The 15639-nt window shown below is 45.5% G+C and overlaps 1 protein-coding gene across 1 annotated transcript in view; it reads left to right on the top strand.

The window, feature by feature from the left end:
* The window catches only part of LOC138801742 (protein mono-ADP-ribosyltransferase PARP14-like), a 45412-nt gene extending 29982 nt beyond the window's left edge, over positions 1–15430 (top strand). The window contains exons 12-17 of the mRNA XM_069984836.1: positions 1138–1347; positions 7508–8107; positions 9341–9477; positions 10873–11044; positions 12408–14578; positions 15093–15430. Of these exons, the coding sequence (XP_069840937.1) occupies positions 1138–1347; positions 7508–8107; positions 9341–9477; positions 10873–11044; positions 12408–12697 (1409 nt within the window). The 3' untranslated portion in view covers positions 12698–14578; positions 15093–15430. The remainder of the gene's footprint in view (positions 1–1137; positions 1348–7507; positions 8108–9340; positions 9478–10872; positions 11045–12407; positions 14579–15092) is intronic.
* The last annotated feature ends 209 nt before the right edge of the window (positions 15431–15639 follow it).

The raw sequence follows: 15639 nt of genomic DNA, 5'->3' as shown, positions 1-15639 counted from the left end.
GGCATATTTAAAGTGTTCCTATTGTGACTCCTATAGCGCATTTATTTTTTTCACCTACGGGGTTGTATGGGGTGTCATTTTTTGCGTCATGATCTCTAGTTTTTATTAGTAACATTTTTTTTCTAGATCAAACGTATTGATTGCTTTTTATTAATTTTTTTATACATAAAATGTCATTAAAAAACAATCTCTGCGTATTTTTACCGCTTTTTTTTTCACGCCGTTCACCGTACGGGAATAATATTGTTTTATTTTAATTGATTATGCAATTAGGTGATTATGCACGCTATGGTATATTATATGTTAATTAACTTTATTACTTTTTATGTGTTTTATGTATGAAATGGGAAGGGGGGGTGATTTTCACTTTTATTGGGGGAGGGGCTTTGGGCCATTTTGTAAAACATTTATTACTTCTTAGGGAACTATCACTTACATACATTAGATTACATACACTGATCTCTGCTATGCCATAGCATTGCAGGGATCAGTGTTATCTGTGATCTTCTGATTCAGCCTGCCTGTGCAGAACACCGAACTGAGGACTGCACGGAGGAAGGTAAGAGACCTCCGGCAGTCAGGAAAGGAGATGCTCCTGGCACTTATACTTAAACACTGCAATCGCGCGTTTAAGGGGTTAATGGTGGGCTGCCGCATGATCGCGGCGGGCCGCCATTGAGGGTAAGGGCCTGGCTGCAGATAGCAGCCGGTCCCCACCCGCTATGGGGCGGGCTCAGCTCGTGAGCCTGCTCCATAGCCCAGGACTGCGCCAGGGCGTACATTTACGTCCTCCTGCGTTAAGGCCCAGACAGTGGCTTAATGTATGCCCTGTGTCGTTAAGGGGTTAATGCTTGATAAAGACCTTTGACAGCCGAAACGTTGCCTTTCTTGTACCAGGTGTTGCAATAAAGCTTGGACTTTACTAATATCTTGGATGCTGTGAGAGTCTTCCATCTTGTCAGTCATGAGGCTGTGTGTAAAAGATTAGTGTGTGTAATTCATCTAGGGAGTTGTGCCAAGTATTTTATGTGTCTTTGTTATACATTTTGGGCAGTCTGATAGTTCTCCCAGCTCCTCAATAGCGTTTTTCGACACAAACATTTCATTAACTCAGTAATTTTGCTTTTTGTGTCTCAGGTATGGCCAATGTGTCCGCAGCTTTGGTGGCTGATACCATATTAGACGTTGTAACAGAATTTGCCAAGTCCAAATCCTCCACATGTCTTCAGATGGTGAAGGTGGTTGTTTTCCAGCAGAAAATGGTAAATGACTTCTACACCAGTATGAAGAAGATGGAAGGATCCAACCTCCCCAAACAGACGACTTTCCTCTCCAAAGTTACAAACTGTGAGTTTTCCATCTAAGATGGCGCAGGGTAAAGGGCCGGTATGGTAATAAAGCTTCATCACTGTGTACTGGAAGGTTCTGCTTGCTGTCAGTAAAGGGAACATGCATTGCTTATAGCCTGAGGTGTAAGGGGATTTTCCCATCATATAAGATTCGGAGTGGTGATGGTGTACCCTCCATGTACCCTTTATCTTCTCACACAGCAGAGGTTTTGTTATCATTAGTGGAGACAATTCTTACAACAGCAGCAAAGATCCTTCCCTGGATTCTAGGCTGATAGCCCTAATCTGTACTGACACAGGGGCATGGCCTAAGATGCAACAAAAATATGCCAAAATCCGGCAGAAAATGCTGGCACATTTAAAGCAAATCAAAGATTGATGTGAACTTAAAGCGAATGACCCACGGATAGATTGGTGCCGGTGCCGCGGTCCATTTATTGAACCACAGCCCGGTTACCGTGTACGGTTTTATCCATGGTACCGGGCCGGGGCTGAAGCACTGGAGGCAGGCCGGGCAGCCCTCAGTGGGAGGAATCCTCAGCCCCTCTATGACGCGGCTCCACTGATTCTAACATAGAGGAGCGGGGGATTCCTCCCACTGGGGGGCACGCCCGGCCCCAACTCCAGTGCTTCAGCCCTGGCCTGGTACCCGTGGATAGAATGGCGCCGTACACGGGAAGTTCAAAAAATGCGCACAGTCTTCCCTGTGCCGATCTATCCATGGGTCATGTTAAAGCGAATTTACCTGATGGTACATTCGCTTTAAAGGGGAACTCCAGTGATCCCATGAAAAATAAAATGCACTAAATTTAGGTGCACTCACAGATCCCCCACCAGTTTTTTGATACCTTTCTTGCTTGTCTGCGCTGCTCTTAGCTCCAGATTCAAACTTTTAGAAATGATTCCAGCTTTACATCATGGCACCTGGCCGGGAAACTACATCCCCCAGCATGCATTGCATCTCAACTGCCAGATATCTGCCCCAATCTTGTAATAAGCGCCCACCACTGGCTCCTTCTGCTTTGGAGTGTGTTTACTGTGCAGAGGAAGGGGCAGAAGGAGCCAGTGGTGGGCGGCTACTACAAGACAGGGACAGAAAGAGCCAGTGGTGGGCGGCTACTACAAGACAGGGACAGAAAGAGCAAGTGGTGGGCGGCTACTACAAAACAGGGGCAGAAGGAGCCTTTGGTGGGTGATTACTACAAGACAGGGACAGAAGGAGACAGTGGTGGGCGGTTACTACAAGATAGCAACAGAAGGAGCCAGTGGTGGGCGGTTACTACAAGACAGGGACAGAAAGAGCAAGTGGTGGGCGGCTACTACAAAACAGGGGCAGAAGGAGCCAGTGGTGGGCGGTTACTACAAGACAGGGGCAGAAGGAGCCTTTGGTGGGTGATTACTACAAGACAGGGACAGAAGGAGACAGTGGTGGGCGGTTACTACAAGATAGCAACAGAAGGAGCCAGTGGTGGGCGGTTACTACAAGACAGGGACAGAAGGAGCCAGTGGTGGGCGGTTACTACAAGACAGGGGCAGAAGGAGCCAGTGGTGGGCGGTTACTACAAGACAGGGGCAGAAGGAGCCTTTGGTGGGTGATTACTACAAGACAGGGACAGAAGGAGCCAGTGGTGGGCGGTTACTACAAGACAGGGGCAGAAGGAGCCAGTGGTGGGCGGTTACTACAAGACAGGGGCAGAAGGAGCCAGTGGTAGGTGGTTACTACAAGACAGGGGCAGAAGGAGCCAGTGGTGGGCGGTTACTACAAGACAGGGGCAGAAGGAGCCAGTGGTAGGTGGTTACTACAAGACAGGGGCAGAAGGAGCCAGTAGTGGGCGGTTACTACAAGACGGGGGCAGAAGGAGCCAGTGGTGGGCGGTTACTACAAGACAGGGACAGAAGGAGCCAGTGATGGGCGGCTACTACAAGACAGGGACAGAAGGAGCAAGTGGTGGGCGGCTACTACAAGACAGGGGCAGAAGGAGCCAGTGGTGGGCGGTTACTACAAGACGGGGGCAGAAGGAGCCAGTGGTGGGCAGTTACTACAAGACGGGGGCAGAAGGAGCCAGTGGTAGGTGGTTACTACAAGACAGGGACAGAAGGAGCCAGTAGTGGGTGGTGTATTCTTTTCAGTCTGACACATTGCTCTCTGCTGCCACCTCTGTCCATGTCAGGAACTGTGCAGAGCAGCATCAAATCCCCATAGAAAACCTCTGCTGCTCTGAACAGTTCCTGTGATGGACAGAGGTGGCAGCAGAGAGCACCACTTCCTGTAGGACATACAGCAGCTCATGAGTACTGGAAGACTGGACATTTTTAACAGAAGCAAATTACAAATCTGTATAACTTCCTGACACTAGTTGATTCAAAAACATTTTTTTTTCAATAGTTCCACTGTTAACTTTACACAGATATGAATGAGCTGTGCTTCCTCTTCATTCTCCAGATTGGTGGGGTCCCAGTGTTGAGGATGTCATGATATTTTGTGTATTCAGTGAAGCCATTACAATATGGCGCTGACCTTGTAGAACAATAGGGGGAGAATTTTGAAAGGGTGTAAATATACACCTGGTGTAAACTGCCCACGGCAACCAATCACAGCTCAGCTCAGTAAAATAAAAGAGGAGCTGCGATTGGTTGCTGTGGGCAGTTTACACCAGGTGTATATTTACACCCTTTCATAAATCTCCCCCTTAGAGTTTACATTGCTTGAAGCTTATGCAACGGTGCCTTGGATTACGAGCATAATTCATACCGGGACAGCGCTTGTAATCCAAATCCACTTTTAGGCTATGTTCACACTACGTAAAAGTGCGGATGGCAACAACTGCCGTACTTTGTGCGCTGTGATACACTGCCTTATTTTCTATGGGATCCTGGCTGGAGCGTATACACATAGTATACACTCCGACCGGGATCCCATACGGCGCCACAAAGAACTGACATGTCAGTTTTCTGCGGCCGCAATTCAGTGAATTGAGGCCACAGAAAGACCTGTCAGTTCACACAATGAAGCGAGCGTCTCCGGTCGCTTGCTTCGTTGTGTGCTGTGGGGTGTTCTGATGCTGGCGCATCAAAACACTGCGGCCGGAAAGATCAACCGGCCGGTACTACAGTACTGGCCAGGATGATCTTTGCAGATACCGGACGTTCAGTCTCTTACAAAGTGTGAACATAGCCTTAAACCGAAGCAAATTTTCCTGATCACTGATATGTAGACAATTGGTTCCACATCCCAAAAATAATGATTTTATATTCTGAATAACAGGTAAGACAAATGAAACAAACATTTATAAACAGCAGAATGTGATATTATAAGTTACTGTACAGTATAACAATCAGCATGTGGTGTATAATGTATAGTAACTGTATAACCCTGATAACACAGCAGCTGGATATGTGATATATAAGTTACTGTACAGTATAGCAGCATGTGGTGTATAATGTATAGTAACTGTATAACCCTGATAACACAGCAGCTGGATATGTGATATATAAGTTACTGTACAGTATAGCAGCATGTGGTGTATAATGTATAGTAACTGTATAACCCTGATAACACAGCAGCTGGATATGTGATATATAAGTTACTGTACAGTATAGCAATCAGCATGTGGTATATAATGTATAGTAACTGTATAACCCTGATAACACAGCAGCTGGATATGTGATATATAAGTTACTGTACAGTATAGCAGCATGTGGTGTATAATGTATAGTAACTGTATAACCCTGATAACACAGCAGCTGGATATGTGATATATAAGTTACTGTACAGTATAACAATCAGCATGTGGTATATAATGTATAGTAACTGTATAACCCTGATAACACAGCAGCTGGATATGTGATATATAAGTTACTGTACAGTATAGCAGCATGTGGTATATAATGTATAGTAACTGTGTAACCCTGATAACACTGCAGCAGCTGGATATGTGATATATAAGTTACTGTACAGTATAACAATCAGCATGTGGTATATAATGTATAGTAACTGTATAACCCTGATAACACAGCAGCTGGATATGTGATATATAAGTTACTGTACAGTATAGCAGCATGTGGTGTATAATGTACAGTAACTGTATAACCCTGATAACACAGCAGCTGGTTATGTGATATATAAGTTACTGTACAGTATAGCAGCATGTGGTGTATAATGTATAGTAACTGTATAACCCTGATAACACAGCAGCTGGATATGTGATATATAAGTTACTGTACAGTATAACAATCAGCATGTGGTGTGTAATGTATAGTAACTGCATAACCCTGATAACACAGCAGCAGTTTGTAGATACAGGATGGAGCAGCAGATCCCCATAATGCAGTAGCGTAGTACAACAGGCTAGAATAGAAAAGAGGTCTGTGCGGTCACCTGACTACAGTGGGGAAGGGGTGTGTGTACAGCATGGACTAATCAGGACTGACAGAGACTGCAGGGAGCATGAAGGAATGAGCAGGGCAGATGTGGGCACATAATGCAGCGCACTCTGTCCGGGGAGAGAGGGGTTACAGCTATGAAGAGGTTACCTCCACAGTCCTGTCCCCTGATGTAAGCCCCAGCCTGAGGTGGATCTGCTATGATTTGGAAGGTGAGGGAAACTTCCTGGGTCAGAGTACAGGGCTGTAGACCCCACTATGCAGACCATGCCCCTCCCCCACTCCTCCTTCCACCCAGTACAGGGAGCTCTTAAACCAAGTCACAATTTTGAAAAGCGGTGAGCTCTTAAACCAAAACGCTCTTAAACCAAGTTACTTTTAAACCAAGGTACCACTGTATAAGTAAACTCTAGTGCTATGCAAGTAACTAGAGATGAGCGAACCTTGAGCATGCTGGAGTCAATCCGAACGTTCGGCATTTGATTAGCGGGGGCTGCTGAACTTGGATAAAGCCCTAAGGCTATGTGGAAATCATGGATATAGTCATTGGCTGTATCCATGTTTTCTAGACAACCTTAGGGCTTTATCCAAGTGCAGCAGCCCCAGCTAATCAAATGCCGAACGTTCGGATTGACTCCAGCATGCTCGAGGTTCGCTCATCTCTACAAGTAACTCTTTTCATACCTCATCCATTCAAATGATGACACAAACCTTAAAGCTTAAAGTGACTGTACCACCAGGCCCAGGCTGAAGCACTGGAGGCGTTCCGACCCACCCTTAGTGGGAGGAAACCCCCACCCCCCTATGATAGGGTTCCATTGCTTCTAATGGAGTCACGTCATGGAGGGGCTGGGGTTTTTTCCCACTGGGGCTGGGTCAGCCCGCCTCCAGTGCTTCAGCCTGGGCCTGGTGGTACAGTCACTTTAACAGAAGAACACCTGCCCCCAGGATATATATACTGCCTGCCATCTTTGCATTTACAAGATCTACTCTGACCATAAACGTGTCAATGTGATTCTTCAATGTGCACAATAAACTTTTCACTTATAGTTTTGAACAGAGGACCCCAGACCCCAAATAATCATAAAGTGGTGGAACATTCTAGTAATTTGTCATTAGTCAATGAGATGGGAATTTTCCTTTAAAGTGACTCTGTACCCACAATCTGCCCCCCCAAAACCACTTGTACCTTCGGATAGCTACTTTTAATCCAAGATCTGTCCTGGGGTCCGTTCGGCAGGGGATGCAGTTATTGTCATAAAAACAACTTTTAATCCGGCAGCGCTGTGTCTAACGGCCGGGGCTTACATTTGTATATGCATTAGGCTGGCACCTTCCTCCCCACCCTCCTCATAATTAGGAATGCTCCAGGCAGATTGCTTCCTATTCCCCACCTGTGTGTATAATGAACATGGGCTGGATCATTAATACACCTGTGCAAGGCTCAAACAGCAGTAAATGTTCCTGGATCATTCCTAATGATGAGGAGGGTGGGGAGGAAGGACGGAGAGGTGGTGCCAGCCTAATGCATATACAAATGTAAGCCCTGGCCATTAGACACAGCGCTGCAGGATTAAAAGTTGTTTTTAGGACAATAACTGCATCCCCTGCCGAACGGACCCCAGGACAGATCTTGGATTAAAAGCAGCTATCTGACGGTACAAGTGGTTTGGGGGGGACAGATTGTGGGCACAGACTCGCTTTAAGGCAAGACAAGCACTATCAATTTCTATACATTGATACTATAAGGTAACTCTGTCTTTACTCTCACACAGGGTTCAGTTACTTAACACCAAAATCTGAAGAGAAGAAGAAACCAAAAGTGTTTAAGTTAGAAGAGAGCATTGAGCCGGCGATATTCCACCTGTGTGCGGAGTCCAAGCAAGCCGTGACAGACACAAGGACCTGGCTCAAGGATCTCATACTGAAGGAGCAGGGTGAGAACATCATCACAGATGAATGGATCCTGAAGTTTGACGATCAGGACCATCACACCCTGTCCCAGGATCAGACGAGACTCGGAGTGTCTGTTTCTTTTGAATCTGCTGGATCCACAGTAAGAATAAGCGGTCTGACCAGAGACGTTCTAGAAATGTCCAACAAAATCCAGGACATGATCAAGAAGGTGCGGGAGAAAAAGACCAAAGAGCGGGATGCAGATATCCTCAGTGACCTGGTGGAATGGAGATATCATGATGGTAACAGTTTTATTCCATTTGATCGAATAGCAAACTTGGATCTGGAAAAAGCCAAGAACACAGACATGCAAAGTCTAAAGATTGATGTGTCTGGAGTATCGTACACGGTGAAGATAAAGGAGAACATTATGCAGGATGCTAGAGGAAGGAATATAAGGATTGATCGGGTTTCTAAGGGTAATCACTGCCCCATGTCTCCTATTAAGGTCCCATATACCTTATACTTTTATCTGCAATACCAACTGCTCACGTTGTATGGGGCTTTCCTGACCGTCCACTGACAGATGATGTTGGCGGTCATAGGGGTCTGGTGGGATGGAAAATCAGGAGAGATAACTAACAGCCAAAAAAATCATATGATGATCATTAAGGCTGCGTTCACACTACGTATATTTCAGTCAGTATTGTGGTCCTCATATTGCAACCAAAACCAGAAGTGGATTAAAAACACAGAAAGGATCTGTTTTGGTTGCAATATGAGGACCACAATACTGACTGAAATATACGTAGTGTGAACCCAGCCTAAAGGTGTATAGCCACCCTTAGGCCTCGTGCACACAGTCCTATAACACTTAGTACAGAGCTGTAATAGGGCTTCTGTCTGCGTACACCTTCTATTACATGCAGAGGTTTTTATATTGCAATTATGGTGGTGGCTGCACCATCAGACAGTAGTATGTACGGAAGCATTTCTTGGGAATAAGATCTCCATACATACAACACCTGCTCCTCATATGGATTGTGCATGTAGCACATTCTGTTACGTTGATGTTATAAAATCAAAGATAGCCATATGCAGAGGCATCTCTCTATTAGACCACCTCTTTGAGAAGACCATTTGGATCTAAACGCCCTACTTTGCCGATTACCGGCCTTTCCGGACAATATTCGTGTGGTGTAATGGCTCATGTTCAAAGGCTACGATCAGTCGACATGCATGTTCTCGGCTGATCATTGTCTTTGAACCTGTTCAAAAAGAACTACAATGATAGTGACTGTCTGCTGCTCGTTGCCCCGTGTAATAGGAGTGGGCGGCAGCAGACCACTGCTATCTTCTATGGGCCACCCGGACGATCTAAAGATCATACGGACAGTCCCTCCCGCAGCTCCCTGCTTAATATGTGTAATAGGGCCCTTAACTAGATGATTGATGGATATTCAGTTTTTTCTAGTCTGTGTATGTGGGCTTCTTTGAGAGGACCCCCCTCCTGTAATACTATTTTGCACCGCTGTTTGGGTAGTCATCTCAAAGAGGTTTTTACACTAGGAATAGGTCTTTTCCTCCTTTCCCCATTACTGTGACAAAATGAGATGTCCCCAAAACAGCAACCAATAAAAAGGCAGGAAACAACTATTAAGTAAAAATCCATTTCACATTTTGAGCAAGCGATTAATAAGAGTTTCTTCCAGGACCGAATGAGATGCCGGCTCACTGGACACCGATGGCGAATAGCAACGTGGCCGTGGTTCCACTAACATCGGGAACTCAAGAATACAATGATGTTGAGGCGCAATTTAAGAAGTCATGTCAGATGAAAATAATCAAGGTAAGTGTGTCTACCCCAACCTGCGCCTACACCAGGGGGCACAAACTCTTGTAGCCCGATGTCGCCCCAATGATAGGTTTGACATGCAACAGCTGTAAAATGAACTCTTGTCGTGTGTCTCCCTGTTTGTACCTCCATGAAACACAAATAAAGGAAAATACAAAAATCTTATCTAGCTGGCAAGTCTCTGTCCCCATAAGGGGCCACAATTAAAATTAAAGGGGTACTCCAGGCAAAATGTGTTTTTAAATGTTATTACATAAAGAAAGTTATACAAATCCCTAATATACACTAATTATGGGAAATGCACATATACTGCTATTTCCCTGACTATAGTAGGTCAGGCAGGCCTCAAAAAAAAAGTGACGTCACGTCTCAAATGTATGCAGCAGCAGGGGGCACATGTAGAAGTATAGAAAGGGAATAGACGTCTATTCCCTTTCTATACTTCTACATGCGCCCCCTGCTGCTGCATACATTTGAGACGTGACGTCACTTTTTTTTTGAGGAAGAGAGCCTGCCTGACCTACTATAGTCAGGGAAATAGCAGTATATGTGCATTTCCCATAATTAGTGTATATTAGGGATTTGTATAACTTTCTTTATGTAATAACATATTTAAAAACACATTTTGCCCGGAGTACCCCTTTAATTTAAAGATGTGCTGCAAAGATTTTTTTTATTTTAATCAACTGGTTTCAGAAAGTTATATAGATTTCTAGTTTACTTCTATTTAAAACGCTCCAGTCTTCCAGTAATTATCAGCTGCTGTATGTCCTGCAGGAAGTGGTGTATTCTCTTCAGCCTGACACAATGCTCTCTGCTGCCACCTCTGTCCATGTCAGGAACTGTCCAGAGCAGCAGCAAACCCCCATAGAAAACCTCTCCTGCTCTGGACAGTTCCTGACATGGACGGAGGTGGCAGCAGACAGCACTGTGTCAGACTGGAGAGAATACACCACTTCCTGCAGAACATACAGCAGCTGAGGAGTACTAGAAGACTGGAGATTTTTAAATAGGAGCAAATTACAAATCTATATATCCGACACCATTTGATTTGAAAGAAAATGATTTTCGCCTAAGTACCCCTTTAAATTCACTTTAAATAAAAAAAAAAAGGAGAGAATGTACAAAGAGATGTTGTACCCAGTGCTGCAAGTCAGTAGTGGTGACCACAGAGCCGCCATGCTGCTGGGGACATTGTTGGTTCTGAGTGGGACTCGAGCTGCAATAAGGAAGGAAAGTGTGAAGGGGGTGGGGGGTGTCAGGGTGACAGATGTGTTGTAGTATCTGATGTGGTGGGGATAGGGGACACTCACAGCACAGGTGGATACCGGATTTTTATGACACCAAATGAGTTGCAGCCGCATTGACCTCACGCTTCTGTCTCTGCAGATTGAGAGAGTTCAGTACTTGAGTCTGTGGAAGACCTACCAGATAAAGAAACAGGAGATCGACCTAAAGAATAGGACAACGACCAATGAGAAGCAGCTCTTCCACGGGACCGACTCCAGCTCTCTGAGTAAAGTGAGCAAAGGATTCAACCGAAGCTACGCAGGGAAGAACGGTGAGATGCATGACTAACATGGGGTACATAGGGCATAACAGGGGCCTAAGGATGCATATAGGACAGTCAGGGGCTCAGTGATGCATATAGGACAGTCAGGGGCTCAGTGATGCATATAGGACAGTCAGGGGCCCAGTGATGCATATAGGACAGTCAGGGGCCCAGTGATGCATATAGGACAGTCAGGGGCCCAGTGATGCATATAGGACAGTCAGGGGCCCAGTGATGCATATAGGACAGTCAGGGGCCCAGTGATGCATATAGGACAGTCAGGGGCCCAGTGATGCATATAGGACAGTCAGGGGCCCAGTGATGCATATAGGACAGTCAGGGGCCCAGTGATGCATATAGGACAGTCAGGGGCCCAGTGATGCATATAGGACAGTCAGGGGCTCAGTGATGAATATAGGACAATTAGGGGCCCAGTGATGCATATAGGACAGTCAGAGGCCCAGTGATGCATATAGGACAGTCAGGGGCTCAGTGATGCATATAGGACAGTCAGGGGCTCAGTGATGCATATAGGACAGTCAGGGGCCCAGTGATGCATATAGGACAATTAGGGGCTCAGTGATGCATATAGGACAGTCAGGGGTCCAGCATATATAGGACAGTCAGAGGCCCAGTGATGCATATAGGACAGTCAGGGGCTCAGTGATGCATATAGGACAGTCAGGGGCTCAGTGATGCATATAGGACAGTCAGGGGCCCAGTGATGCATATAGGACAGTCAGGGGCCCAGTGATGCATATAGGACAGTCAGGGGTCCAGCATATATAGGACAGTCAGGGGCCCAGTGATGCATATAGGACAGTCAGGGGCCCAGTGATGCATATAGGACAGTCAGGGGCCTAAGGATGCATATAGGACAGTCAGGGGCCCAGTGATGCATATAGGACAGTCAGGGGCCCAGTGATGCATATAGGACAGTCAGGGGCCCAGTGATGCATATAGGACAGTCAGGGGCCCAGTGATGCATATAGGACAGTCAGGGGCCCAGTGATGCATATAGGACAGTCAGGGGCCCAGTGATGCATATAGGACAGTCAGGGGCTCAGTGATGCATATAGGACAGTCAGGGGCCCAGTGATGCATATAGGACAGTCAGGGGCCCAGTGATGCATATAGGACAATTAGGGGCTCAGTGATGCAAATAGGACAGTCAGGGGTCCAGCATATATAGGACAGGTAAGGGCCTTGGGAGAGATACATGGTATATGTGACAGTCAGAGGTCCAGAGGTATATGGGGTATATAATAATGAGGCAAGTGTGGTATACATGGGATATATGACAGTCTGTGACATAGTCTAGAATACAACATGTATAATCCTAAACACTGACGTACTTCTCATTATTGCACAGCGGCTTGTTATGGAAATGGGACGTATTTTGCTGTGAATTCCAATTATTCTGCGCAGGACCTGTATTCCAGACCAGATTCAAACGGCCAAAAATACATGTACCTGGCCCGAGTCCTTACTGGAGAGTTCTGCGTGGGAACGCAGGGAATGGTGGCTCCTCCAGCCAAGAACTCATCTGACTCCACTGACCTGTATGACAGCGTCACAGACAATGTGGCCAATCCTACCATGTTTGTGATATTCAATGACATCCAGGCGTATCCTGAATATCTCATCACCTTCACAAAATAATTGCCCTTCCCTCCCTGGCTAGAAGAGAGGGCTTTTTGTTTACTACAATATCCTATTTTACTTTAGATTAAAGGGGTTAAGCAGGATGGAAAAGCATAGCTCCTTTCATCCAGAAACTGCACCACCCCTGTCCTCAGGTTGTGCGTGGTATTACAGCTCTGATCTATTCCATTCAATGGAACTGAGCTGTAATACCGCACGCAAACTCAGAACAACAGAGGTGCTGTTTCTTGAAGAGTGCAGCTGTGTTTTTTTTTCCAATCCTGGCCAACCCCTATAAATCTGGAGACTAATCGCCCTATTACACGAAATGATTACTGTCTGAATACTGGCTGTTTCTGGCAATAATTGTTCTGTGTAATGGCTCATGTTGAAAAGCAGCGATCAGCCGACATCAAGCATGTTAGTTGTTGTTAGTTGTTCGCTGCCTTTCAACATGAGCCATTACACAAATCGTTGTCTTTCAGCATGATCTAAAATTCCAACAATAGCGATGTTCTGCTGCCTGTTGTGGCCATGGACGCTACCTAGGATTTATTCTGGAGACACGCTCACCCTCACTTATTTGCAGTGTAGCTCTGGCCTAATTCTGTCATTTCGGGGTACCCTCCTTCTGCCTTACTGTTTTGCACTTCAGCAGCCCGGGGTTCGCCTCTCCACCTCTTTGTTGGTGCCTTATATTGTTTATGTAGATTGATTGATGGATGACATAGACCTTGTAGCACAGAGCACTATGTTATCTCCGGAGTTGTCTGTCTTATGCTGCTTCTATCTGGAAGGTATGGAAGGGATTGACATTTCATATTTTCCATGTTCTAAAGAATTCAGCAAGTTACTGAGCTGCGCTGGATTGAATCTGAGATAACTCAGGGTTATATTAATGCATAAGAAAATGAGTCTTTACTGTGTGCCTTAAAGGGGTACTCCAGGTGGGAGGCCTTTTCTCACTGTGGCCATGGAGGGGGTGAAAGAAAGCAACAATGTCCACATACCTCCCTGATTCTAGCTCTGATTCACATCACGCTGCTCTCTGAGACAGGACGTGGTACGTGAAACTTCAAGCCCGCTCATCCATTCATTGGCAGTAGCGGAGTCCCAGCGCTGGATTCGAAGAGGTAAGTGGACATTGTGGTTTTCCTTCACCACCTCCCACCTGGAGTTTCCCTTTAAAGGGGTTTTCAAGGCAAAACAGATCAATGGCCTGTCCACAGCATCGGTAATCAATCACTGATCAATGTGGGGCCGGCACCCTTGCAGATGCGCTGTGTGACACCCACACTAACAGGGTAGGAAACAGTTGTCGCTATTCACTGGGTAATGGTGGCCACACGTGACTGCAGTCCAGGTCTCTGGGTCCGGCCCTGTTCACTGTGCAGTGCGGGCGCTAAGAAGCCAATCTGACACCTGGCACCCCCCTGCCAATCAGTGATTGATGGTTTATGCTGTGGATAGACCATCATTCTGTTATACCCAGAAAACCCTTTAAATGCCAAATGCCCTTTTTATACTACAAGACAAAGAAAAGCCTGAGGCTAAAAATGTGTAGTCCACATCCCAAACACCGTGAGATATAAAACCAACCTAATTGAATCATAATAAAAACTATATACAAGGGGGATCATCCTGGTACATCACCCCCAGTGCCAAAATATGGCCTGCTAGGATTACAAGTCTAACCAACAACATTCTCCCATACGCCATACCCATAAACCAAAAATCACTAAACATAAATAAATACAAAAAATATTACCACGTTTCCAATACATGAGATATGAGGAGGAGGAAAGCCGTGTAAGCATGTAACTCTCTGTCTTTATATATTTGTATATATTTGTTCTTAAAAGGGAAACTGTCAGCTGTAGATCATGCCCAGAGCTTAAAGTGACACTGTCACCCCCTTAGTGCATTCTGACATCTCTACACAGGTGTAAAGGGTAAATTTAGTGTTTTTCATATCTTATTTCATATCATACGTCATGGTGCTTGTTCAAGTAAAAAGTGTCCTTTTATCAACTGCAGATTGTATTAAGTGGGCGTGGCCTCGCGGCACTAGCGCCACATAACCCCGCCCACAACGGCACGGTTTGCCCCGCCCCCTTGACGCCCATTGGTTGTCCAACGTAAAGGGGGTGGAGTCTAGACCTTTCGGCCAGCCTGTTCCAATGGCCGGCGAGGGGGCGGGGCCAATTGTGCTGTTGTGGGCGGGGTTATGTGGCGCTAGTGCCGCGAGGCCACGCCCACTTAATACAATCTGCAGATGATAAAAGGACACTTTTTACTTGAACAAGCACCATGACATATGATATGAAATAAGATATGAAAAACACTAAATTTACCCTTTACACCTGTGTAGAGATGTCATAATGAACAAAGGGGGTGACAGTGTCACTTTAAGGGTCAAGCAGGCTGTGCTGAGCACCAGGATACATGACTCCTCCCTCCCCCACCCCTTCTTGCCTGGATTGCTTGACATACATTGACATACAGAGCTCATATTCCAGCACTGGACCATGCACTTATATGTTACTATATTTGGGATTTTCACTAAATTCCCTCCCCCATGCTTTTTCTTTGTCTTGTAGTATTGTTATATTTTGAGATAGTTACGCCCGCCATATACTATTCATTACACTTTGAGTTTGTATAAATTTTTGGTGCCTAAATATCGTTCTCTGACACTTGCAAAAAAATCAAAGATGTTAAAAGAAATATTAAGGGCTTTAATAAAAATGACTCCTGGTCTGGACCTCATTCATTTCAATAAAATTATGCTAGAAAAAAATTTTTTGGCTTACCAATGATGTTTATACTAGATTAGGGTATTCTGGAGACAGTGAACTAAACCATGAGAGGGTTTCTGAGCCAAAGCAATGGATTCCTAAGGAATTGGATAAATGCCAGCTGTGTGGTATCATTACATATATGTTTAATGTGAGCCTAAA

This window comes from Dendropsophus ebraccatus, chromosome 9, assembly GCF_027789765.1.
Source record: "Dendropsophus ebraccatus isolate aDenEbr1 chromosome 9, aDenEbr1.pat, whole genome shotgun sequence".
Taxonomy (NCBI): Eukaryota; Metazoa; Chordata; class Amphibia; order Anura; family Hylidae; genus Dendropsophus; species Dendropsophus ebraccatus.
This window is presented reverse-complemented; position numbering and strand designations above follow the sequence as displayed.